General features: G+C 39.2%; 4 protein-coding genes across 12 annotated transcripts; 2 read left to right on the top strand and 2 right to left on the bottom strand.

The window, feature by feature from the left end:
* The first annotated feature begins 1,712 nt into the window (after positions 1-1,712).
* Positions 1,713-14,317, top strand: LOC132200064 (succinyl-CoA:3-ketoacid coenzyme A transferase 1, mitochondrial). Of its 4 annotated transcripts, XM_059625253.1 has the most exons (11): positions 1,713-1,850; positions 1,956-2,179; positions 12,003-12,137; positions 12,207-12,309; positions 12,369-12,855; positions 12,909-13,077; positions 13,194-13,311; positions 13,368-13,584; positions 13,651-13,726; positions 13,788-13,958; positions 14,009-14,317. In XM_059625253.1, the coding sequence occupies exons 3-11, from the start codon at positions 12,051-12,053 to the stop codon at positions 14,159-14,161; spliced, it is 1,581 nt and encodes a 526-aa protein (XP_059481236.1). In that variant the 5' UTR covers positions 1,713-1,850; positions 1,956-2,179; positions 12,003-12,050; the 3' UTR covers positions 14,162-14,317. The 4 variants fall into 4 exon arrangements, with proteins under 4 accessions (XP_059481236.1, XP_059481235.1, XP_059481234.1 ...); XM_059625252.1 differs by lacking the exons at positions 1,713-1,850; positions 1,956-2,179 and adding an exon at positions 11,748-11,921; XM_059625251.1 differs by lacking the exons at positions 1,713-1,850; positions 1,956-2,179 and adding an exon at positions 11,748-11,929 and having other exon boundaries at positions 12,216-12,309.
* Positions 14,292-18,430, bottom strand: LOC132200063 (kinesin-like protein KIF11-B). The gene is made up of 10 exons (XM_059625249.1): positions 18,217-18,430; positions 17,833-18,133; positions 17,555-17,712; positions 17,349-17,498; positions 16,668-17,280; positions 16,382-16,611; positions 15,746-16,265; positions 14,825-15,691; positions 14,670-14,774; positions 14,292-14,615 (listed from the first exon to the last, which is right to left on the bottom strand). Exons 1-10 carry the CDS (start codon positions 18,315-18,317, stop codon positions 14,553-14,555), a joined length of 3,108 nt encoding a protein of 1,035 aa, XP_059481232.1. The 5' UTR covers positions 18,318-18,430; the 3' UTR covers positions 14,292-14,552.
* A 346-nt stretch (positions 18,431-18,776) lies between these two features.
* Positions 18,777-20,508, bottom strand: LOC132200223 (uncharacterized). The gene is made up of 3 exons (XM_059625524.1): positions 20,464-20,508; positions 19,657-19,748; positions 18,777-19,571 (listed from the first exon to the last, which is right to left on the bottom strand). Exons 2-3 carry the CDS (start codon positions 19,740-19,742, stop codon positions 19,331-19,333), a joined length of 327 nt encoding a protein of 108 aa, XP_059481507.1. The 5' UTR covers positions 19,743-19,748; positions 20,464-20,508; the 3' UTR covers positions 18,777-19,330.
* On the top strand, positions 19,894-25,725 carry LOC132200222 (apoptotic chromatin condensation inducer in the nucleus-like). Of its 6 annotated transcripts, XM_059625517.1 has the most exons (16): positions 19,894-20,042; positions 20,584-20,829; positions 20,878-21,044; positions 21,563-21,658; positions 21,715-22,872; positions 22,925-22,996; positions 23,047-23,133; positions 23,189-23,312; positions 23,365-23,503; positions 23,562-23,779; positions 23,835-24,030; positions 24,087-24,205; positions 24,261-24,369; positions 24,657-24,769; positions 24,816-25,075; positions 25,380-25,725. In XM_059625517.1, exons 2-15 carry the CDS (start codon positions 20,605-20,607, stop codon positions 25,044-25,046), a joined length of 3,054 nt encoding a protein of 1,017 aa, XP_059481500.1. In that variant the 5' UTR covers positions 19,894-20,042; positions 20,584-20,604; the 3' UTR covers positions 25,047-25,075; positions 25,380-25,725. The 6 variants fall into 6 exon arrangements, with proteins under 6 accessions (XP_059481500.1, XP_059481505.1, XP_059481504.1 ...); XM_059625522.1 differs by lacking the exon at positions 25,380-25,725 and having other exon boundaries at positions 23,053-23,133; positions 24,816-25,210; XM_059625521.1 differs by lacking the exon at positions 25,380-25,725 and having other exon boundaries at positions 23,050-23,133; positions 24,816-25,210.
* Positions 25,726-26,363: the final 638 nt, after the last annotated feature.

Here is a 26,363-nt window from a genome sequence, read left to right as displayed (position 1 = left end):
TTCGAAAGAACAATGTTGCCAACATAACACCGGCATAAACGTAGAATCAAAACTAAAAACACGGGCTTAAGATTTGAAAACGATTTCATCCGTCAGAAAGGTAATAAAAGAATCAAATAATATACATTGAACGCATTGAAGTTTGGTTTTACTAATCTGTAAAGTGAAACTCCTCAATGTTATATACATAAATATTTTATTTAATCCTTGTTGGTGCGACTACGCATTTTTTTAAAATTAATTTCTATGGTTGAATTTTGCTGATTTTTTGCACAAAGGTGGCCCAAGTACTTGCCTACAAAGTGACAATAGCCTCATTGATGATCGCAGCTCAGGAGCCGCTCTTGAGGGCAGCCACATTTTGAAAACGACGATTTTCACTTAAAAAAATAGTTTTTTTAATTTAAATTCATTTCTATGGTTAAAATTTTATTAATAATAAATGGGCAGCAATTGCCTTTGTGATAGTACAATAAACACAATTAGCTTCTGCTTCTAACATTACATATTGTGAGACGCAGGTGAGACGAAGCAAATTAGAGTTTTAAAGACCGCAACCCGCCTCACAGAGGTGTTCGGCGGCGCTGCATAGCCTTTTGTAAGATCTAACATGGATTTATTGAAAACGACGAATTTTCCAAGAAAAATTTATTTATTTTCATCGCCATTTTACGGTCAAATTCTTTTAATATTTTGCACAAGGAAGCCTTTACTTTGAAAACAAAAAAATTAGAGGTGCGCTTTTCTTCAAAATTTACCACTCAGTTTGCAACAGTTGTTGAGAATAAAAAGTTATGGTTGATGGAGAGGAAGCAAAGACATTGGAATTATAATTATTATCTTTTTTTATAGAAAAACCATTTTCGTTGCTCATGCGCGCAATTTTCCCGTTTCCATTTTCGTCATGTAAAAAATTGCCCTATTGTTTTACAGGATAAAGTAAAAAAACTGAATTACCTCATAAAATGGTATGAAAGATTAACTCGCGTTTTCAAAGTTCGTTATCTCTGCCCGATATATGCTCTATCACACGTTTTACAATTACTTTTATACACTACTTCTTTTTCTGATGGGGGAATTTTCGGTTTTACACACATTAAAAATTTTCTTAGGGTGTTTCTGTTTGTGAAGGCGATTCTCACTTTTGGGGTGTGTTTATTAATCATCCTTTTTATTGCCTCTGCATTTCCTTTCACGTATGGCATCACTATTGTTTGCATGAAGTTACTGCATGAATCCATCTTTCAATAATGCCTCGGTTTGGCCAGCGTATTTGATTCAAGTCATTTAATGCGCCGAAACAATAAAATTTAATAAAGATATAGTGGAATAGTGAAAAAAATAAAATTCATGATTTTCACCATGAATCCATCTTTCAATTATGCCTCGGTTTGGCCAGCGCGTTTGATTCAAGTCATTTAATGCGCCGAAACAATAAAATTTAATAAAGATATTATAACGGTTAATTGGCAGATGAGTCGGGCGAAATTTATAGACACACATTTTTGTTTATTTTTTGAATGATTATTTTTTTTTATACACTTTTTTTAATTCCAACTTTTACCCTTCCTCTCACCCTAAAATTTGTAATCACAATCGTTCGCCGAACAACATCAGAGGCGGCGGATTGACAGCGGGGCGAGAGTGGGGCTCGTTGGCGAGTGCACTTTGCACTCGCAGCCGATAGGTACCGAAAGGTGGGGAGTGCGTGCACTCTCCGCGGGTTGCAATCGAGGTCAGTGGCCCACAAACTTTGAAGGGCGACGCACTTGTGTTGGCGTGCGTTCGCCCAGCAGCGATCGGCCGCGTGCCGAGTCGGATCCGATTAAATTTCTGTCGACATTACGAACGTAAGTGTCAATTAATTTTCCCTTGCGGGCCAATTCCGGTGGGACTTCTGTGCCACCCTTTTTTCCCAAACGGGTTCACTGACTCGGTTCTTCCCAACCTTTCAGGTGCCCCTCGGGGCCGTTTTGTATCGACTGAACGGTCTCGCGGAGCCGTCTCGGGGCGTCATACCGAGCCGGACACCTAACCACCACCCAGGTGTCCGGGCGACCTCGTCAATTGGGTCGCGCCGCGGGCCACCACTCACATCAGAAGCCGCCCTTCAGCGAGAGGACGTCACCATTGTCGCTGGAACAAGACGGACTGCATCGAGGAACACCGAAGTCGATGAGTACCGTGTTTGATTTATTGTGCGCACACAAACTGTAACCTATCCTTATTTCCTACCCTTTATTTATTATAATTAGTTGAATATTACAATTACACATTTTTCAAATTACTAATCAAAATAAAACATTTATTTCAACTAACTCCATTTGCAATATATTGTTATAATATTCACCATTTTTGCAATATAACCATCAATTAATTTTCAACCGAGTTGCCAAAGTTTATTTATTTTTGAGCCGAACCAAGAAACGAACCCTGCCTCTGCGTTTGTTTAATTTTGTTGAGATAGAAAGTTCTAGAAAGAAATCGTGGTAAGAAATTATCACTGGCATCCCAGAATTTAAGAATTTGTGTCTGAGCAGAAATAAGTAAATTCCTGAATGACGATAGGTCGTTATAATATAGTGGAATCGTGAAAAAAATAAAATTCATGATTTTCACCATGAATCCATCTTTCAATAATGCCTCGGTTTGGCCTGCGCGTTTGATTGAAGTCAAATTATGCGGCGAAACAATAAAATTTAATAAAGATATAGTGGAATAGTGAAAAAAATAAAATTCATGATTTTCACCATGAATCCATCTTTCAATTATGCCTCGGTTTGGCCAGCGCGTTTGATTGAAGTCAAACAATGCGCCGGAACCATAAAATTTAGAAAAGATATAGTGGAATAGTAAAAAAAATAAAATTCATGATTTTCACCATGAATCCATCTTTCAATAATGCCTCGGTTTGGCCAGCGTATTTGATTAAAGTCATTTAATGCGCCGAAACAATAAAATTTAATAAAGATATAGTGGAATAGTGAAAAAAATAAAATTCATGATTTTCACCATGAATCCATCTTTCAATTATGCCTCGGTTTGGCCAGCGCGTTTGATTGAAGTCAAATAATGCGCCGGAACAATAAAATTTAGAAAAGATATAGTGGAATAGTAAAAAAAATAAAATTCATGATTTTCACCATGAATCCATCTTTCAATAATGCCTCGGTTTGGCCAGCGCGTCTGATTCAAGTCATTTAATGCGCCGAAACAATAAAATTTAATAAAGATATAGTGGAATCGTGAAAAAAATAAAATTCATGATTTTCACCATGAATCCATCTTTCAATTATGCCTCGGTTTGGCCAGCGCGTTTGATTGAAGTCAAATAATGCGCCGGAACAATAAAATTTAGAAAAGATATAGTGGAATAGTAAAAAAAATAAAATTCATGATTTTCACCATGAATCCATCTTTCAATAATGCCTCGGTTTGGCCAGCGTATTTGATTCAAGTCATTTAATGCGCCGAAACAATAAAATTTAATAAAGATATAGTGGAATAGTGAAAAAAATAAAATTCATGATTTTCACCATGAATCCATCTTTCAATTATGCCTCGGTTTGGCCAGCGCGTTTGATTCAAGTCATTTAATGCGCCGAAACAATAAAATTTAATAAAGATATAGTGGAATCGTGAAAAAAATAAAATTCATGATTTTCACCATGAATCCATCTTTCAATTATGCCTCGGTTTGGCCAGCGCGTTTGATTGAAGTCAAATAATGCGCCGGAACAATAAAATTTAGAAAAGATATAGTGGAATAGTAAAAAAAATAAAATTCATGATTTTCACCATGAATCCATCTTTCAATAATGCCTCGGTTTGGCCAGCGCGTCTGATTCAAGTCATTTAATGCGCCGAAACAATAAAATTTAATAAAGATATAGTGGAATAGTGAAAAAAATAAAATTCATGATTTTCACCATGAATCCATCTTTCAATTATGCCTCGGTTTGGCCAGCGTATTTGATTAAAGTCATTTAATGCGCCGAAACAATAAAATTTAATAAAGATATAGTGGAATCGTGAAAAAAATAAAATTCATGATTTTCACCATGAATCCATCTTTCAATTATGCCTCGGTTTGGCCAGCGCGTTTGATTGAAGTCAAACAATGCGCCGGAACCATAAAATTTAGAAAAGATATAGTGGAATAGTAAAAAAAATAAAATTCATGATTTTTACCATGAATCCATCTTTCAATAATGCCTCGGTTTGGCCAGCGTATTTGATTCAAGTCATTTAATGCGCCGAAACAATAAAATTTAATAAAGATATAGTGGAATAGTAAAAAAAATAAAATTCATGATTTTCACCATGAATCCATCTTTCAATAATGCCTCGGTTTGGCCAGCGTATTTGATTAAAGTCATTTAATGCGCCGAAACAATAAAATTTAATAAAGATATAGTGGAATAGTGAAAAAAATAAAATTCATGATTTTCACCATGAATCCATCTTTCAATTATGCCTCGGTTTGGCCAGCGCGTTTGATTGAAGTCAAATAATGCGCCGGAACAATAAAATTTAGAAAAGATATAGTGGAATAGTAAAAAAAATAAAATTCATGATTTTCACCATGAATCCATCTTTCAATAATGCCTCGGTTTGGCCAGCGTATTTGATTCAAGTCATTTAATGCGCCGAAACAATAAAATTTAATAAAGATATAGTGGAATAGTAAAAAAAATAAAATTCATGATTTTCACCATGAATCCATCTTTCAATAATGCCTCGGTTTGGCCAGCGTATTTGATTAAAGTCATTTAATGCGCCGAAACAATAAAATTTAATAAAGATATAGTGGAATAGTGAAAAAAATAAAATTCATGATTTTCACCATGAATCCATCTTTCAATTATGCCTCGGTTTGGCCAGCGCGTTTGATTGAAGTCAAATAATGCGCCGGAACAATAAAATTTAGAAAAGATATAGTGGAATAGTAAAAAAAATAAAATTCATGATTTTCACCATGAATCCATCTTTCAATAATGCCTCGGTTTGGCCAGCGCGTTTGATTGAAGTCAAACAATGCGCCGGAACCATAAAATTTAGAAAAGATATAGTGGAATAGTAAAAAAAATAAAATTCATGATTTTCACCATGAATCCATCTTTCAATAATGCCTCGGTTTGGCCAGCGTATTTGATTAAAGTCATTTAATGCGCCGAAACAATAAAATTTAATAAAGATATAGTGGAATAGTGAAAAAAATAAAATTCATGATTTTCACCATGAATCCATCTTTCAATTATGCCTCGGTTTGGCCAGCGCGTCTGATTCAAGTCATTTAATGCGCCGAAACAATAAAATTTAATAAAGATATAGTGGAATCGTGAAAAAAATAAAATTCATGATTTTCACCATGAATCCATCTTTCAATTATGCCTCGGTTTGGCCAGCGCGTTTGATTGAAGTCAAATAATGCGCCGGAACAATAAAATTTAGAAAAGATATAGTGGAATAGTAAAAAAAATAAAATTCATGATTTTCACCATGAATCCATCTTTCAATAATGCCTCAGTTTGGCCAGCGCGTCTGATTCAAGTCATTTAATGCGCCGAAACAATAAAATTTAATAAAGATATAGTGGAATCGTGAAAAAAATAAAATTCATGATTTTCACCATGAATCCATCTTTCAATTATGCCTCGGTTTGGCCAGCGCGTTTGATTGAAGTCAAACAATGCGCCGGAACCATAAAATTTAGAAAAGATATAGTGGAATAGTAAAAAAAATAAAATTCATGATTTTCACCATGAATCCATCTTTCAATAATGCCTCGGTTTGGCCAGCGTATTTGATTCAAGTCATTTAATGCGCCGAAACAATAAAATTTAATAAAGATATAGTGGAATAGTAAAAAAAATAAAATTCATGATTTTCACCATGAATCCATCTTTCAATAATGCCTCAGTTTGGCCAGCGCGTCTGATTCAAGTCATTTAATGCGCCGAAACAATAAAATTTAATAAAGATATAGTGGAATAGTGAAAAAAATAAAATTCATGATTTTCACCATGAATCCATCTTTCAATTATGCCTCGGTTTGGCCAGCGCGTTTGATTGAAGTCAAATAATGCGCCGGAACAATAAAATTTAGAAAAGATATAGTGGAATAGTAAAAAAAATAAAATTCATGATTTTCACCATGAATCCATCTTTCAATAATGCCTCGGTTTGGCCAGCGCGTTTGATTGAAGTCAAACAATGCGCCGGAACCATAAAATTTAGAAAAGATATAGTGGAATAGTAAAAAAAATAAAATTCATGATTTTCACCATGAATCCATCTTTCAATAATGCCTCGGTTTGGCCAGCGCGTTTGATTGAAGTCAAATAATGCGCCGGAACAATAAAATTTAGAAAAGATATAGTGGAATAGTAAAAAAAATAAAATTCATGATTTTCACCATGAATCCATCTTTCAATAATGCCTCGGTTTGGCCAGCGCGTCTGATTCAAGTCATTTAATGCGCCGAAACAATAAAATTTAATAAAGATATAGTGGAATAGTGAAAAAAATAAAATTCATGATTTTCACCATGAATCCATCTTTCAATTATGCCTCGGTTTGGCCAGCGTATTTGATTAAAGTCATTTAATGCGCCGAAACAATAAAATTTAATAAAGATATAGTGGAATAGTGAAAAAAATAAAATTCATGATTTTCACCATGAATCCATCTTTCAATTATGCCTCGGTTTGGCCAGCGCGTTTGATTGAAGTCAAACAATGCGCCGGAACCATAAAATTTAGAAAAGATATAGTGGAATAGTAAAAAAAATAAAATTCATGATTTTCACCATGAATCCATCTTTCAATAATGCCTCGGTTTGGCCAGCGCGTTTGATTGAAGTCAAATAATGCGCCGGAACAATAAAATTTAGAAAAGATATAGTGGAATAGTAAAAAAAATAAAATTCATGATTTTCACCATGAATCCATCTTTCAATAATGCCTCGGTTTGGCCAGCGTATTTGATTCAAGTCATTTAATGCGCCGAAACAATAAAATTTAATAAAGATATAGTGGAATAGTAAAAAAAATAAAATTCATGATTTTCACCATGAATCCATCTTTCAATAATGCCTCGGTTTGGCCAGCGTATTTGATTAAAGTCATTTAATGCGCCGAAACAATAAAATTTAATAAAGATATAGTGGAATAGTGAAAAAAATAAAATTCATGATTTTCACCATGAATCCATCTTTCAATTATGCCTCGGTTTGGCCAGCGCGTTTGATTGAAGTCAAATAATGCGCCGGAACAATAAAATTTAGAAAAGATATAGTGGAATAGTAAAAAAAATAAAATTCATGATTTTCACCATGAATCCATCTTTCAATAATGCCTCGGTTTGGCCAGCGCGTTTGATTGAAGTCAAACAATGCGCCGGAACCATAAAATTTAGAAAAGATATAGTGGAATAGTGAAAAAAATAAAATTCATGATTTTCACCATGAATCCATTTTTCAATAATGCCTCAGTTTGGCCAGCGAATTTGATTCAAGTCATTTGATGCGCCGAAACAATAAAATTTAATAAAGATATGGTGGAATAGTGAAAAAAATAAAATTCATGATTTTCACCATGAAGCCATCTTTTAATAATGCCTCGGTTTTGCCTGCGTGTTAGATTCAAGTCATTTGATGTGCCGAAACAATAAAATTTAATAAAGATATGGTGAAATAGTGAAAAAAATAAAATTCATGATTTTCACCATGAATCCATCTTTCAATAATGCCTCGGTTTGGCCAGCGTATTTGATTCAAGTCATTTAATGCGCCGGAACCATAAAATATAGAAAAGATATAGTGGAATAGTAAAAAAAATAAAATTCATGATTTTCACCATGAATCCATCTTTCAATAATGCCTCGGTTTGGCCAGCGCGTCTGATTCAAGTCATTTAATGCGCCGAAACAATAAAATTTAATAAAGATATAGTGGAATCGTGAAAAAAATAAAATTCATGATTTTCACCATGAATCCATCTTTCAATTATGCCTCGGTTTGGCCAGCGCGTTTGATTGAAGTCAAACAATGCGCCGGAACCATAAAATTTAGAAAAGATATAGTGGAATAGTAAAAAAAATAAAATTCATGATTTTCACCATGAATCCATCTTTCAATAATGCCTCGGTTTGGCCTGCGCGTTTGATTGAAGTCAAATTATGCGCCGGAACATTTAAATTTAATAAAGATATAGTGGAATAGTGAAAAAAATAAAATTCATGATTTTCACCATGAATCCATCTTTCAATGATGCCTCGGTTTGGCCTGCGCGTTTGATTGAAGTCAAATTATGCGCCGGAACAATAAAATTTAATAAAGATATAGTGGAATCGTGAAAAAAATAAAATTCATGATTTTCACCATGAATCCATCTTTCAATAATGCCTCGGTTTGGCCAGCGCGTCTGATTCAAGTCATTTAATGCGCCGAAACAATAAAATTTAATAAAGATATAGTGGAATCGTGAAAAAAATAAAATTCATGATTTTCACCATGAATCCATCTTTCAATTATGCCTCGGTTTGGCCAGCGCGTTTGATTGAAGTCAAATAATGCGCCGGAACAATAAAATTTAGAAAAGATATAGTGGAATAGTAAAAAAAATAAAATTCATGATTTTCACCATGAATCCATCTTTCAATAATGCCTCAGTTTGGCCAGCGCGTCTGATTCAAGTCATTTAATGCGCCGAAACAATAAAATTTAATAAAGATATAGTGGAATCGTGAAAAAAATAAAATTCATGATTTTCACCATGAATCCATCTTTCAATTATGCCTCGGTTTGGCCAGCGCGTTTGATTGAAGTCAAACAATGCGCCGGAACCATAAAATTTAGAAAAGATATAGTGGAATAGTAAAAAAAATAAAATTCATGATTTTCACCATGAATCCATCTTTCAATAATGCCTCGGTTTGGCCTGCGCGTTTGATTGAAGTCAAATTATGCGCCGGAACATTTAAATTTAATAAAGATATAGTGGAATAGTGAAAAAAATAAAATTCATGATTTTCACCATGAATCCATCTTTCAATGATGCCTCGGTTTGGCCTGCGCGTTTGATTGAAGTCAAATTATGCGCCGGAACAATAAAATTTAATAAAGATATGGTGGAATAGTGAAAAAAATAAAATTCATGATTTTCACCATGAAGCCATCTTTCAATAATGCCTCGGTTTTGCCTGCGTGTTAGATTCATGTCATTTGATGTGCCGAAACAATAAAATTTAATAAAGATATGGTGAAATAGTGAAAAAAATAAAATTCATGATTTTCACCATGAATCCATCTTTCAATAATGCCTCAGTTTGGCCAGCGAATTTGATTCAAGTCATTTGATGCGCCGAAACAATAAAATTTAATAAAGATATGGTGGAATAGTGAAAAAAATAAAATTCAAGATTTTCACCATGAAGCCATCTTTCAATAATGCCTCGGTTTTGCCTGCGTGTTAGATTCAAGTCATTTGATGTGCCGAAACAATAAAATTTAATAAAGATATGGTGAAATAGTGAAAAAAATAAAATTCATGATTTTCACCATGAATCCATTTTTCAATAATGCCTCAGTTTGGCCAGCGAATTTGATTCAAGTCATTTGATGCGCCGAAACAATAAAATTTAATAAAGATATGGTGGAATAGTGAAAAAAATAAAATTCATGATTTTCACCATGAAGCCATCTTTCAATAATGCCTCGGTTTTGCCTGCGTGTTAGATTCAAGTCATTTGATGCGCCGAAACAATAAAATTTAATAAAGATATGGTGGAATAGTGAAAAAAATAAAATTCATGATTTTCACCATGAATCCATTTTTCAATAATGCCTCAGTTTGGCCAGCGAATTTGATTCAAGTCATTTGATGCGCCGAAACAATAAAATTTAATAAAGATATGGTGAAATAGTGAAAAAAATAAAATTCATGATTTTCACCATGAATCCATCTTTCAATAATGCCTCGGTTTGGCCAGCGTATTTGATTCAAGTCATTTAATGCGCCGGAACCATAAAATATAGAAAAGATATAGTGGAATAGTAAAAAAAATAAAATTCATGATTTTCACCATGAATCCATCTTTCAATAATGCCTCGGTTTGGCCAGCGCGTCTGATTCAAGTCATTTTATGCGCCGAAACAATAAAATTTAATAAAGATATAGTGGAATCGTGAAAAAAATAAAATTCATGATTTTCACCATGAATCCATCTTTCAATTATGCCTCGGTTTGGCCAGCGCGTTTGATTGAAGTCAAATAATGCGCCGGAACAATAAAATTTAGAAAAGATATAGTGGAATAGTAAAAAAAATAAAATTCATGATTTTCACCATGAATCCATCTTTCATTAATGCCTCGGTTTGGCCAGCGCATTTGATGCAAGTCATTTAATGCGCCGAAACAATAAAATTTAATAAAGATATAGTGGAATAGTAAAAAAAATAAAATTCATGATTTTCACCATGAATCCATCTTTCAATAATGCCTCGGTTTGGCCAGCGCGTTTGATTGAAGTCAAATTATGCGGCGAAACAATAAAATTTAATAAAGATATAGTGGAATAGTGAAAAAAATAAAATTCATGATTTTCACAATGAATCCATCTTTCAATTATTCCTCGGTTTGGCCAGCGCGTTTGATTAAAGTCAAATAATGCGCCGGAACAATAAAATTTAATAAAGATACAAAGGAATAATGTAAAAAATAAAATTCATGATTTTCACCATGAATCCATTTTTCAATAATGCCTCGGTTTGGCCAGCGAATTTGATTCAAGTCATTTGATGCGCCGAAACAATAAAATTTTATAAAGATATAGTGGAATAGTGAAAAAAATAAAATTCATGATTTTCACCATGAATCCATTTTTCAATAATGCCTCGGTTTGGCCAACGAATTTGATTCAAGTCATTTTATGCGCCGAAACAATAAAATTTTATAAAGATATAGTGGAATAGTGAAAAAAATAAAATTCATGATTTTCACCATGAATCCATCTTTCAATTATGCCTCGGTTTGGCCAGCGCGTTTGATTTGAGTCATTTAATGTGCCTGAACAATAAAATTTAATAAAGATACAGTGGGAAAATCATGAATTTTATTTTTTTACATTATTCCACTGTATCTTTATTAAATTTTTTTGTTCTGGCGCATTAAATTACTAAAATCAAACGCACTGGCCAAACCGAGGCATCATTGAAAGTTGGATTTTAAGTGAAAAACTTTTTAAAAAATGGCTGCCCCCGGGGGCGGCTCCTGAGCTGCGATCATCAATGAGGCTATTGTCACTTTGTAGACAAGTACTTGGGCCACCTTTGTGCAAAAATCAGCAAAATTCATCCATAGAAATTAATTTTAAAAAAATGCGTAGTCGCACCAACAAAGATTAAATAAAATATTTATGTATATAACATTGAGGAGTTTCACTTTATAGATTATTAAAACCAAATTTCAATGCGTTCAATGTATATTATTTGATTCTTTTATTACCTTTCTGACGGATGAAATCGTTTTCAAATCTTAAGCCCGTGTTTTTAGTTTTGATTCTACGTTTATGCCAGTGTTATGTTGGCAACATTGTTCTTTTGAAGGAATATGAGTGGCTTGGAAAAGTGGATAAGTTCAGGCGAGTGGCTGAAAAAAGTGGCCAACTTCACGGCCGTCCTAAATGAGGAGAGGGGAAAGGGGAACGATGGCAGGGGAGGTGTGTGTGACGACGGGGGCGTGTCTCATTGAAAATTTGCAAAACGTGAACTGACACCGTACCCGCTGAACTGCCCATTTAATTGCACTTTTTCGCTCGCGGATTCGTGCACAACACTTTGGCTGCTCTTCATAGCATGCAAATTTACAGCCGGTCGTCCTTGGCTTTTAATCACAAGACCGCAAACGCAGCGTCATTATGTACGCATGTAAATTTTCCGCACTTTTTGTCAAAATAGACACCAAACATTGCAAAAGATTTTAACACGAGATCGTTTTCAGAACCTCTCTCCGAAATTCGGTGCTACAGCAAGGTCAAATCCAATCAAGATGAGTCCGGCGCACGTCAAGTCCCTTTCCTCACTGTGGACCACTGGACGTCACTTCAAACTTTTCTATTCCGTTTCGGCAGCTAGAGTAAATGTTAATTTTTAATTATTATGTAGCTTCTCATTTCATCATTGTATGCATTATATGTATTAATAATTTTCTCAGTGTTACTCGACTGGCAACAAAAATGGCAAAGTCTACCCTTCAGCCTTGGAGGCTGTCAAGGACATCCCGAACGGAGCAACTTTGCTAGTTGGAGGTTTGATTTAAATAATTATTTTATATTTTTGAGATTCGTAAATAAACATATATGGAAAGGTTTTGGACTTTGTGGCATCCCTGAGAACCTGATCAGCGGGTTGCTGACGACAGGGGTGAATGGCCTGACGGTGGCCAGCAACAACGCTGGCGTGGACACCTTTGGCCTGGGGCTGTTGCTCAAGAAAAGGCAAATCAGCAAAATGATTGCCTCGTACGTGGGCGAAAACGCAGAGTTCGAGCGACAGTACCTGAGTGGTGAGTTGGAGGTGGAGCTGACGCCGCAAGGCACGTTGGCTGAGAAGATCAGGGCTGGCGGCGCAGGCATCCCTGCCTTCTTCACCCCCACAGGTTTCGGCACCCTTGTGTCCGAAGGTGGCGCCCCTCTAAAGTACGCACCTGGCGGCGCCAAGGTCGAGATCGCCAGCTCGGGGAAGGAAGTCCGAGACTACAACGGACGCAGCTACATCCTTGAGGAGGCCATCACTGGGGACTTTGCCTTGGTCAAGGCTTGGAAGGCGGACAAAGCTGGAAATCTCATTTTCAGGTTGGCAATTTTAACCACCAATGTTTATGATCTAAAAATAATTTATGATTTAGAAATACTGCTCAAAATTTCAACCCGTCAATGTGCAAGGCTGGAAGAATCACAATTGCTGAGGCAGAGGAAATTGTTGAAATTGGAGAACTTGACCCCAATCAAATTCATGTACCTGGCGTTTATGTACAGCGCGTTGTAAAGGGCGAGAGTTACGAAAAGCGTATTGAGGTAATTCATCTTGTTAAATTTCAAGACAATTTATGATGCAAATGAATATTTGTTTAAATTTTACATTTTGTCACCATTTAAACTCATGTAGTCAGTTATTCTTCTCAAATCCCCAGAGACTCACCCTGAAAAAGGCAGCTGGAGCCAAAAGCTCCGCCAAAGTTAATCCAGCCACAGCGCACAGAGAAAGAATTGTGAGAAGAGCAGCTTTGGAGTTTAAGGACGGCATGTATGGTGAGTTATTAAATAAAACCATATTTAAATTGAAGTTTTTAATTTACATATTTAAGCCAATCTGGGAATTGGCATGCCCATGCTGGCCAGCAACTACATCCCGGCAGGTGTCAATGTAACTTTGCAAAGTGAAAACGGAATTCTGGGACTTGGACCTTTCCCTGAACCAGGTCAACAGGACCCTGACCTCATCAACGCTGGAAAAGAAACAGTTACCACCCTGCCAGGCGCTGCCTTTTTCTCAAGTGATGAAAGTTTTGCAATGATTCGAGGGTGAGTTTCTTTAAAATACAAATGGTTGAAGTTGAATTATAACATTAAATTTGAATCAAATTTCAGAGGACATGTCAATTTGACCATCTTGGGAGCCATGCAAGTCTCTCAGAGGGGAGATCTTGCCAACTGGATGATTCCTGTAAATTTTTATCTCAAAAAAGTAAAAAATGTTCTAATTTATTTGAATATTTGCATTCCAGGGCAAAATGGTGAAGGGAATGGGAGGTGCCATGGACCTGGTGTCCGCACCTGGCACAAAAGTGGTTGTTACCATGGAGCACACAGCCAAGGGTGGTGCTCACAAAATCTTGGAGACATGCAATCTTCCTCTCACAGGACAGCAATGCGTTGACACAATTATCACAGACCTGGTATGTCTTTACAATTTTGTTGATTGTGTTTTTAATTCTTGTTGTACTAGTGCGTCTTCCAAGTTGACAAGGAGGCTGGTGAACTGGAGCTGACCGAAATTGCTGAGGGGGTCAAAGTTGAGGAAATTGTTGCGGCGACCGGATGCACCTTCAGAATTGCCAGTGAAGTCAAGCCCATGGCGCAGGTGGAGGTTGATGAGTAAATCAACACTTTGTTAACAAGGCAGATATTGATATTTTTATATTTGTTATTTTTTTATATAATTATTGTGAACAATGAGTAATTATCTGCCTCAAAATAAAACTGTTATGCTTAAATAAAACAATGACGAATACAAATATTAAAAGTTTTTTTTATTTATACTAAAATTGTTTTTATGTAAATCTCATATCCATTTAGCCAGTACCAAACAGCTGCTTTGCAGACAATTAATTACTTTACACATTTGTGGGAGACGAATTCATTTAAGAGTAAATAGTTTTGATAGATTGCATTCAAAATTGCCTATTAAGTCATGAATGCCAGATATAAAAGTTAAGGAAGTCCAATTAGTCATGTGAAATAAAATAGCCTACACAAGTTTCCAAGCAGCGCTACTGATTTCTCGATCCAAGCACTCTCCTTCCAGGTTCCTGAGACTGCTCCAAATTTTTGACCTATGCAGATCAAATCATCAGGATATGTTGCAACCTTTATGCAAATTAAATTACCAAATTCACAGCAGCTTCTTGTAGCCGGTTCTCCACATCAGATGAACCAGTGGTTGTGGAAGAATTTGAATTTGAGGGAGAGTTCAAGCCACTGTCTGGACCTTGCTAAAATTCAAAGTTAAACCCTTATTAGCAAAATTAAATAATTGTATTACATTTTGTTGTCTGGCTAACTCGGCGTAGTGTCTGGCCAAGATTCTGGGGGCTGGTGAGGAGAACTTGAGCTGCCGAGGGTACTCGCGCTCCTGTCTAGCAGGGGTGGCTCCAGTTGGGGCGTATTTGGCCAGCTCCGAGTTGACAAAGGTGACGGCTGTCTGCCTGATGCTGTCGATGTGACCATTTGCCACCTCCCTGCCCTCGACGGCCACTTGCTGCATCATTTCCAGCTCTTGTCTGGACACCAGCTTTTGTTCCTCCAGTTCTTGGCCCTTTTGAGCGGCCATTGCAGCCACCTGTTGTTCCTTTGTCTGAACAGCGGCCTCAGCATTTTGTAGATAGGCGTCCTGCGCTGAAATATGACTGGCCAGAGTTTCCATCTTGGAGGACGAGCTTGACTTGAAGTCAGACACAGCGTTTTGAAGAGAGATTTGTACTTCCTGCGCCTGCGAGTTGATCAGGTTTGAGGCAAGGGCAAGGGTGGAGTCTGCAGCAGCGACCTCACCCTGGGCCTCTCTGTTCTGCTTGGCCAGGGTCTTGTTCACGTTTGTGTATTTCTCCATCAGATTCTCCATGTTTTTTGAACTGAGACTGGCGATGCTCTGGGCGCCTCGATTGATCTCTTGGCTAATTTCTGCAGCGCTGCCTGTATGAGTTTTCAAGTTTTCTTCAACAGCATTACACTGCTGTTCAAGGTTAGTGAAGTCCTGCAAACTCATGGAGCTGCCTTCCAAAACCAGCTTCTGGATGAGGGAAGTAGTCGACGACCAATAAACCTGGGTTTTGTTGGCTTTCTCTGCACACTCAGCTTTTAGCTCCCTAACTTTAGTTTGCTCTCCAATCAAGTCTCTCTGCAGCTTGTTGTTCTACAAAAGTTATAAAAAATGTATTCCATCTTCAAAATAGAAATGGATTGTTACCTTCTCCTCCAGTGAAATCCAAGTTTTGCTCACTTCATCGGCCTGCAGTTTGGCATCTTGGATGCTTTCTTCAAAGGCGCTGGTCACTGATTCAATTACCGTCTGCAGGTGCTGCGCCAGTTTTTCCTGCAGAAGCCGCAAATTGATGGCAGCCAACGCCTCCAGCTGTTCAGCGGCATTTCTCTTGACCATTTCCACAATTTCCTCGTTCGTCAAAGTGACAGCCTGAGCGATTTGTGTTTCAAGCTGCTCGATTTCCTTGCCGTTGGATACAAGATTCTGACGAGCCTGTTGGAATTGCGCCGTCAGGTCCACCTTCAATGAGAGGAACTCGTCCCGCATGGCCGTGATTGTCTGCATCTGCAACTCCTCCAACTTTGAGGTGCAGCGCTCCAGATTGGAGATTTGCGTCTGTTGATTCTCGCAGTGTGACACCGACTCACTTTTGGCCAACTTCAGCAGGCTGTCCATCTTGGAGGTGAAAGTGGCGGATGCCTGAGTGTTTTTCGCCTCAAGATTTCTGCAAAAACAATAATTCAATTAAAAATATCTAATCAATTCATCATTAATTGTATAATCAATCTTAAGAAAAATTGTTTTACTTCATATAGAATTCTACATAAATTAAATTTTCACCTGGTTCTTTCCAGGGCGTCATGCGTCTTCTCAAGATCTCTGGTAGTCTCGTCTGTGACACTGATTAATTTGCCAGTTTCCACTTTCAAATTCTCTTCTGTGTTGAGGTGGTAGTCTAGAAGAACTTCTTTTTCGTCTAGATTCCTTTCAGTGATGGCAAGGTTGGCAGCCGTCCTTTCCAACCTTTCTGTCGTTTCCTCTAACTTCTCACTCAGATCTTGAACCACACTCTTTAAAGTAACAAAAAAAATTAATTTAAATCCAAATATTTAGTAACAACAAGTACCTCTCTTTTCTCTCTTTCCTCCTCCAGAGATCTGATGATTTGTATCTTCTCCAGTATTTCTACGTCCTGTCGCTCGATTTTTGTCTCCATCTCTTTGTAATTCTCCGGGTCAACGTAGATTCCTGCACCTGATCGTTGGGCTATCAGGTCTTTCCTGAGACGCTCGATTTCCTGGTCATACTCTTTGATGAAGGCCTGCTTGGACAGACGCTGGTTGATCTGCGGTCTGTTGGTTATGCTTTTGGCCCTGTGAGCATAGTCCAGGGTGCTCAGGGTCTCCTCCAAGTTGGCCAGCACTGGCGAGACCGTGGCCACAATGGCCGTCTTGGTTTTGCCGCCTAACGAGTCTTGCAGCAGTCTCGTCAGCTTTGATTCTCGGTACGGGATGTGAGGCGTTTTCTCCACCAGCGATGTGATGACCCTGCCTAACGTCAACAGACTCTGGTTGATATTTCCGGCCTCTTTAGCCCTCTGGTTTGTGGCGCCCGAGCGGCTGATATTCTCGGAGCCAGCAAGATCAACAAGGTTGATTTTGCCGGTTCTGATCAGGTCTTCGCCAGCCTCAGTCGACTCACGGATGTGGATTGTCACCATGAAAATTGTGTGAGATCGACTGAAATTATTGATACGAATGAATAAGTTGAACTATTTAGATGTTAATTAAAAATTTTGATATTTTACCTGGAGGTGGCGTTCATGAAGGTAGCAGCTGTTTGTCTCTTTTTGGAACCTCTGGAGAGGATATCATACACCTGCTTTTTGTCCAGCACTCTGACATCTGTCAGCCCTTGTACGATCACAGACCCTTTCGATTGAGCGTCTTCAAACAAACTACACGCAGATTTATAGTTTTTAAAGACAAAAATACAAAAATTCAATTTCAATACCGCAGTTTGGAGTTGTCCTCCTCAGGCGAGAGCAAGTCAATCAGCTCTTCGTTGTAGAGCTCGAGATAACTGACGGCCATGGTGAACTCTATGTTCTTCAGCCTCAGCTCGTCAAACATGTGGCTCAGGACTCGAGGAACCAATCCGCAAAGAGGGTCCTGTCAAAAAATTTCTCATTACATATTTCATGAATTAAAAACATAAATCTACCATCTGAATTGAAAATAAATCAATATAAATAAATCAAAATTAAAACAATATTACTGAGCTTTTTGTACCTTTTCCCAGGTCATATCATCGTTTGACCTTTCACCCTCCATGGTGAAGGTCTTGCCAGTCCCGGTCTGACCGTAGGCAAAGATGGTGCAGTTGTATCCCTCGAGCACCTCAGAGATCATCGGCTGGGCCACAGCTTTGTAAACGTCGACCTGCTTGGAGTTTGGACCAAACGCCTTGTCAAAGGTGAAGGTCTTGGTCATGGCCAGGTTGGTGCGGTCGCGCACAATCACTTCGCGATCCTTTTTCAGCTCGACCACATTTTGGTTTTTTCGCTCCATCCGCTCTTTTTCGTTCATGGGCCTGCAATGCACCAAATTTCAGATTAAAATCGGTACTTTTCTGTTAGAAAGCCAATTTGACGACAATTTGAAATCGAAACTGACCTGACTCGCACGTAAACCTGGATATTTTCGCGTTTGCTGGCGGCAGCTCCACACTTGTTGTCCGCCATTTTCGCAGGAGTTTTCAGGTCTCTGTGTGACATTCAACGAAAAGAAACCTCGTGACCTCAAACACGAGGAAAATTTGCGGAATTTCCCTCAAAAACAAGAACTGACAGGCACCACCTTGCACTGCGCCCACAACGACAACACAAGTCACGAGAGAAACCGGCTGTTTTGGCGTTTGAATTTGGCGCCCCGCGTCACGTGGTTTCACGATGCCGCTTGACCAATCAAAACTCGTGCCAAAAAAACATGAACACATTATAACACTAACTATATATCCGGGACTTCCGGGAGTAGCTCTAATGGCGCTACTGTCTTCAGGGGCCTTGAGGAAAACCAGCCAATCAGAGAGGGCCGAACGTCTTCGGCCATCAGCCAACTGGTGTAGCTGGTGACGCTTTTTTCTACCTTGTTCGTGTTTTTGTATACACAAATAAACGAAACCAAGAACGAGATTCGGAAATAAAACAAAAATAATTTCCGCACTTAATTGCTTCAATTGTAATGAAAAGACAACGAAGAAATAATATAATCTCGTTTGGAGTATTTATGTAGGAAATAGATTAGATATTAGGGTACAAATCCTCAATTTCTGGGGCATCTATTTATTATTTAAATTTAATATTTTTTTTTAGAAATCGCATCTGACGTTTTTCACATTTATGTGGTGGGGACCACACCTCAACTTGTTACTCAAATTTATGCATATTATTCATAGGGAGAATAATATGTCTATTAGATCTTCAAATATTCTCAAACAGCGAATTTAATAATAAATAATTTCATCTTATAAATTTTTTTACAAACAATTGGGGTTAAAATATGTTTTCCGCTTTTTGTTTTTACAAAGACTGGGAAGAAATACATTATATTTATATGGTTTAACATTATTTATGTTGGAAACGCTCTGTCAATATAGATAGGCGGCTTTAATTGGACACACAATATATTATATTAATTAATAAGTGTTTATAATGGAAAATAAACAGTACATACATTTGAATTGGATCAAAAAGTGCCTTAAATCAAAACACAGCATGTAATTTCTCAGTCACGAGCAACAGACAATCCTATCGATTTCTTCTTGAGCTCGTCTGTCAAAAATTTCAAGCTTGCTGACGACTTTCGAGTTGACTGCTTTGCTGCTGGACTCAAGGATTTGGTAACAACCGGCCATGTCGAGGGCGGCGTTCGCAAGGGTGGCGTAGTCGGCCCTGTTCTCCAGGAAACTGGCCTCCGCCTTGGTCAGGTTGTTCTGAATTCTGCTCACCTGAATCGGCCCGATGTGAACCCTGAAATCGTTACAAAATTTTAATATTGGAATAAATAATAAATTATCCTGAACTTGAAATACATACAATTATAATAATTATATACCTGTTTTCGAGTTTGTGCAAGGCTCGTCGCTCGTCCACGAGCTTGATCCACTCAACAACCGTGGGATCGGAATGTTCGCTCGGCATTTTGACCTAAAAAGGTAACCGAAATTGAATCAATTTGAGCTTTTGTGACTGAAATCGCTTTATTTCTACACTTCCGCGCCAAAAAACAGCTATTCGCAATTTCGCACGGACTTGTTTGGTTTTGTGGTTGCGAAAGTGACCGCCACGTCTTGGTGGCAGCACCGGTCGGTCAAAAATCAAGACGCGATTTGTGAATTTCAGAAGATGGCGAAGAAGCAGACGAGTGCTGCCTGATTTGTTGTGGAAATTTTATCATTGACGAGCAGAGAAGTCAGAAAATTACCGAGCAGCTTTAATTTCGTAAGTCTATCGTCCGGAAAGGCGTCTCAATTAAGAATACGCCCGATTTTCCACAAATAATCTCGGTTTTGGGCGGTCGGCGAAAAGCAAAACAACCCGCGTGGGTCGCCTGCTGCAATTCGGAATTGATCAATCCTCGAGCAATCTGAAATTAATTGTTCTAGAAAGATTTAATGAGTCTGAGATTTTACACCAGGCAGAATTTTCAATTGGGGGTGGGCGTTCGCCGTTCGCCCCACTCACGGTTTATGTTCGTAGGCAAGGTGAACTCGAGGTTGTTTACGCGCTGAACGACCAGAAAAAAACAATCAATGCCTAGAATTTGAGAGATTATAAACTGGACTGGATGTAAAGTAGCTTTAAACGCACCAAAATTTAAAATATTAGCACGAATTATTGTCCAATTTAAAATTCTGCTTACTTTATTAAAGGCGCAATTTGAATCGTTTCGAATGTAAATTCCGGAAAATTCCTCATGTTTGCTTTTGCTTTGTACTTTTTTTGCACTGATTTTCCACGCCACTGTAATTTTGTGATAAAGTTTTTCAGGCCGGAAGTGGAAATGCCACGACGGACGCGCAAAACGACGGAGCCGTCGGTGGAGCCGGTGGTCGTCGCTGCCCCAACGCGCCGCTCGAGTCGAGCCGTGAAGCAGAAAAAGGCCGCCGAGTGGAGTGACGACGAGGAGGAGGAGGAGGTCATGCCCCAGACCAAGAGAAGAGGCCGCGCCTCCGCGGCAGTGGCCGCCGTCGCGGCCGCCGCCTCGGGAAGCGACGACTCGAGTGAAGTGAGTTTTGAATTTTTTTAATTAAGCTTGGAAAGTAATTTTTAAAAGGAGGAAGTGGCGCCCCCGACCAGAGGCCGCAGAGGTCGGCCGTCAGTGACCGAGGCGAAAAAGCCGGCGGCCAGGAGAGGCCGAGGCGCGGCTGCAGCAGCCACTCCTGCTCCGGCAGAGGCCGAACCTGCACCTGAAACCACCACCAAGAGGGGAACTAGGGCCAGGTGAAGAAAATTTAATTTTCCAATGCAATATTTTGAACGACAAATAACTCGTTTTCCATCAAATCAAAGTTAAACCTGAGAAGTACCAAAATAAGGTTTATTTGCGCGAAGACTTGCTAATCAAAATTAGAAAAATTTAGAATTTGACTGAATAATCAATTCCCCTGGCGCAGAAGATATGTTAATTCTTTACGTCTTTTTTTCTGGAAGGATTAGCAAGTCAAATTTTTTTTATAAAAAAAAAGTTGGTTTGATAATAAAATAAATTCTAAATGTTATGCGGCCTTTCAGAATAAGGCTTTTTTAACTTGGAGGACTTAAATGGATAACTTTATATATTTTTGCAAATTGCACTGATTGAACTCTTTTGATAGTTAAATCTATCATATTATTTTTGAGTCCTTTCTTATTATTCACAAGTTAATCAGACAAGAAAATTGTAATGAATGTACCAGGAAAAATGCACAAAATTGATAAACTCCCGCATTTGTGTAAAGTTTTTTCCTCATTATCTTCAGACGTGGCGTGGCAGAGGAGGTGAAACCCGAGGAAACTCTAGAAGAAGAAAACAAAAAGACACCAACCAAGAACCCACCTATTCACTTGGCAACAAAGTAAGCAACTTGAATATGTTGAAATCCCTGACTAACAAAAAATTTGCCATTTTGAGGCTGAGCAGAACTCCGAGTGGCCACTGGTTAGTTTGTCCAAGCACCACAGAACCTGAGGACGAGGACGAAGATCAGCCGGCCCAAGAAGTTCCGCCTAAGACAAGGACCAGAACCGCCAGGGTTACGAAGAAGCCCATTGTGGAAAAGTCTTCTTCGTCTTCCTCGTCTTCGTCGAGTTCCTCTTCGGAGAGTGAAGACGTTGCAGTGCCCTTGCCTGCGGTGGTGGAGGCGCCTGCCAGAAGTTCTGCAAGGAGGGCCTCACCTGCCAAACCTGTGGAGGTCGTTGAGTCTGCACCCAAGGTTGTCCAGGCTGAGGAGCCCAAACAGGCTATTCCGGAGAAGCCAAAGGTGATACCTGAACCTGAGAAGGTAGTTGCGCCTGAGCCTTGGGAACCAGAGAAGGTAGAACTTCCCAAACCTGAGGTAAGTGAACCTGAGAAAATAGAAGAAGAAAGACAAGTTGAAATCAAGGCACCTGAAGAGACTGCTGCGCCTCCTGAGAGGAAAGTTGCAGTGGTTGCACCAGTAAAAGAGGAAAAGATTGTCCAACCTGAGCTGGAATCTTCAAAGATTGACAAACCTCCAAAGCTTGAAGTACCTCCAAAGGACCAAGAAGCCCCTAAAATTGAAGCACCCAAGGTCATAGAGCCTCCAAAGGTCCAAGAACCCCAGAAGGTTGAAGCACCCAAGGTAATAGAGCCTCCTAAGGTTGAAGCACCTTCAAAGGTCGAAACACCTTCAAAGGTTGAAAGTGTTGAAACACCACCAAAAGTCAAAGTGCCCAACAAGGTCGATGAACTTCCGAAAGTTGAAGAACCTGTGAAAGAAGTTGCAAAGATTGAGGAGGAGAAGCCGCTGGTGGTCGAACCTGAGCCTGTTTTAGAACCACAGGTTGTGGCTGAAGAGCCAAAGGTTGAAGTAGCCAGGAAAGTGGAGGAGCAGCCGACGGAAGTGGAAAAAACTGTAGTGGTTGAGGAGGAGAAGGCGCAGAGCCCTGGCGAGGTTGTGTGCGGAGACATTTCTGAGCAGGACGAGGTGGATCAGGTGGACAGTGCTGACGAGTTCACCGGCAAGAGGCAGTCCGAGGAGTCGAGGCGGGAACTTGCCAAGGAAAAGACCAAAAAGGAGAGACGAAGCCCTGAAAAAAAGAGTGAAAGGTTTGATTTGATTTTGATTCCAAATACATTTGATTCTAAGTGGTACATTCAGGCGAGAACGAGATCGTTCTGGAAACAGGGAGCGCCGGAGAGGCTCGAGCAGACGCAGCGGCAGTCCTTCGAGGTAAAAAAATAAAATTTGAAAGCATTTCGTGAATTTAATTCATGCGTCAGAAGTAGAAGGGCTGATAAGAGAGAAAGCAGTCCATCGAGATCCAGGCCTGCCAAGAAAGCTGAAAAGGTTTCGCTTAAGAGGAACAGGTGTGCTTAGCATCTTCAGTAAAAGCACGAGTTTTTAAATTGAAATTCTGTTCAGGCTTTCCGAGGATGTGAAAGAGCCAGAAAACGCCACAGATGGCCCAAGGAAGAAGAGACGCTGGGGCCTGAGCAACGTCTCAGTCTCTAATTCGGCCGTTGCCATTTCCACAGACTCTCTGAAGGTAAATCCAGTTCATCAATCTGATCCCAAAATTTAATTCCTATTTTCAAAAGGAACTCATTCCTGACGCAAAACTGGCTCCCGAAGAGGAGGTGAAGAAAATCTTGGAGGAGGAACCAGTTCTGACTCCGATGGACATGGCGCCCGCCATGCCAGTTTCTCACTCTGCGGAGGTTGCTGATGAAGTTCCAGGTTAGTAAAGAATCGCAAACAAATTTTTGGAAATAATAAAATTTGTGTAATTTTGCAGGTGCTCCGGTTCGCAAGGTCATCCTGCACGCAGCCACCGAAAATGTGGCCATGCAGCCGACGACACCTCCCAGATACGAAACCTCCTGCACTCTGTACATCTCAAACTTAGTCAGACCATTCACAATTCAACAGATTAAAGAACTGCTGGAAAGGACGGGAACCATTGTCGAGGGCAGGTTTTGGCTTGAAAAAATCAAGTCCAAGTGTGTGGTTGAGGTAAGGCTTGAATAAGATATTGCTGGAAATTTACTTAATTCGGGAAAAAAATCAGTTTGCATCTGAGGAGCAGGCCAGCCTCACAAGACAAGCTTTGCACGGAATTCACTGGCCGCTAAATAATCCAAAAGCGCTAAACGTCGATTTTGCCCCAAGAGAGCTGCTCGACAAATATCTGAGCTTGGCTCCTGAAGAAGTCATCACCAGGAAGGTGGTGATCGTGCCAACCTCTAACGGATCATCTGTTCCAGGTTAGATTGTTTTCTAAATAAAATTAAATTGCAAGGTAATAAAGTTTTATCTTTAGAAAAACACGAAGGGGTGGCAACGATAATCAGGAGAGTTGAAATTGAGACGACCAAGGAGAAAGTTTCTGCCAGCAGGAACGCCGATTTAGAGGAAAGGGCTGCTCTAATGAAGAAGAGGGTTGGTTTCGTTGATTAATTTGATGGATTTTGTTTAAAATGGATTGTGGAATTAGGTCGAGGGTCCTATCCGGGAGTGGGACAAGCACAAGCTGAACCAGTCAGAGGTGCCGAGGAGGGAAGCCGAGGAACGACGGCGCAAACGCTCTATTTCTGCGTCTCCACGTAAGAATTTTTTAATTTTTTTTTCATATACAAATTCTTCCATTGAATTTGTATTAGTACAAGTTTAAAAAAATAATAAGTGAAGGGGAAAGAAATTAAAAAGTAAATTAATATTAATATTCCGAGCCAACCCCATGAATTTTGAAATATGCAAAGCAGCACTTCAAACCAGTTTTACCAAAGCACCTTCGGCAATTGAAAACGCTCAGAACTATTCACGCTCAATTCACGACTTAAATCTTTTGAATCCAATTTATTGATAAAACCATTTACAATTGTTTTACCAGCGAGGAAGGTGAAGAGGAAGGAGGAGGAAGCTCCGCCGAAAATGCTGGACGACCTGTTTCGAAAGACCAAAGCGACTCCCTGCATTTACTGGCTTCCTCTGACCGCAGAGCAGGTGCGTACCGCCTCGGCAAATTGGCAGAAATTGTATTTCAAAGAAGAAATTCCAACAGATCGGTGAGAAGGAGAAGATGCGGCTCCGCAGGTTGGAAGAGCACGAGCGGCGCAGGGCCGAGATGAGCAAGGGGCGCGACCCCAAACGCAGCCCCCTGCCGCGGGGGCGTCCGAACAACGCGTCGCCTCCGCGCAGGGGCCCAAGGAGGAGTCGGAGTCCTCGCAGGAGTCCGAGGCGCGCCGCCGACAGACAAAAGCCCCTTGACGCGAGCCAGTGAAGGCCGAGACCGGACATGGAGCCAGAATGGTCTGTGCTCCTCCCACTAATTGAATTGGGGCTTTTAATTTTAACTTCACTTGATTAATTTCCGTTTGGGAGGGAGGTTCAATATTAATCAATCATTGATTCACCTCAATTAATTGCTTGTAGTGTTTTTTTTTTCTTTCTCGGTTTTCATTTGTGACTAATTAATCTCCGACCGGACCCTTCATATCCTTTGTCCCTGCCCAGTTTTTGACTTTTCAGGAGGATCGACTGCCCGCCCGAAACCACTATAACTTGCTAACTTGTTTGCATTCACACTCCAAAGGCAATTATTTTATTTCTTCAGGCTAGCCCATGAGGAGCAGGTTAAATTTTGCGTCGCAGTCTCTCTCTCGCGCGGTTAATTACCTGTCTGTGCCGACGTGCGGCGTCAGTCTCACTGTCGGCCCCGATGCAGAATAACATGAATTTGCAGCCGCCGGGCAGGCGGGCGCGGGCAGCACCACCGCGTGCTTGCCAAAACCAAAGGGGAGAAAACGCCCCCTCACTCACCCTCCTCGACTAGAAAAGCTATTTCCAGATCAAAATTGGAGTAGAAACAAAGAAAGACATAACGGAAGCAAGAAGAACCCATGCTTGTAAAGTCTATTCGACCCTCGGAGCGTAGACCAATAAATTTGTGCATCTCTGATTTGGCAATTTCTGCTGTTTAATTCAATAAAAAAAAAATCCTTTAGACTTACACCAAAATAATACTTGTTTGAATTTTATCCGAATAGTTTCAAAAGTAACAAATACAAATTACTTATTAATTGTTTACTTTAACTTAATAATTTTTTAAATAATCATTGATATTATTTTACAAAAATTAAGTGTATTAAGTTAAATGAATTCATACAAGATATTTTATTATATATTTAATTATTCTAATTAAGTTGAATAAATGATATAATGTTTAAATAAATAATATATGTATTTGTAAAATTTAAATCTATAAAGGTATATTAAAAATTTTGATTATTTCCATTTTTTTCTTTAAGAAAATTAATATTAAATGATTTAATCAAATAATTTTAGACTCAATTTATGTGTAACACTTGCCATATAGTTATGATAAACTTATTTAAAAGTTATTCAAAATTCGTAACCACGTGACTTGATGTGACGCAAGTTGGCAAGAATAATGTTCCAAGACAATGGTTGGCACTCTCATTGACAGTCCCGTCTGCTCATTGTACAAGTGTCGTTCGCCTTTCAAGTAAGAACCGCGTCCAAAAAGGACAGGGTGTCAATTAGCATTCCAATCGGCACTCGGAACTGAAACAATTTG

This window comes from Neocloeon triangulifer, unplaced genomic scaffold (assembly GCF_031216515.1).
Source record: "Neocloeon triangulifer isolate White Clay Creek 2 clone unplaced genomic scaffold, ASM3121651v1 ptg000014l, whole genome shotgun sequence".
Lineage (NCBI taxonomy): Eukaryota > Metazoa > Arthropoda > Insecta > Ephemeroptera > Baetidae > Neocloeon > Neocloeon triangulifer.
This window is presented reverse-complemented; position numbering and strand designations above follow the sequence as displayed.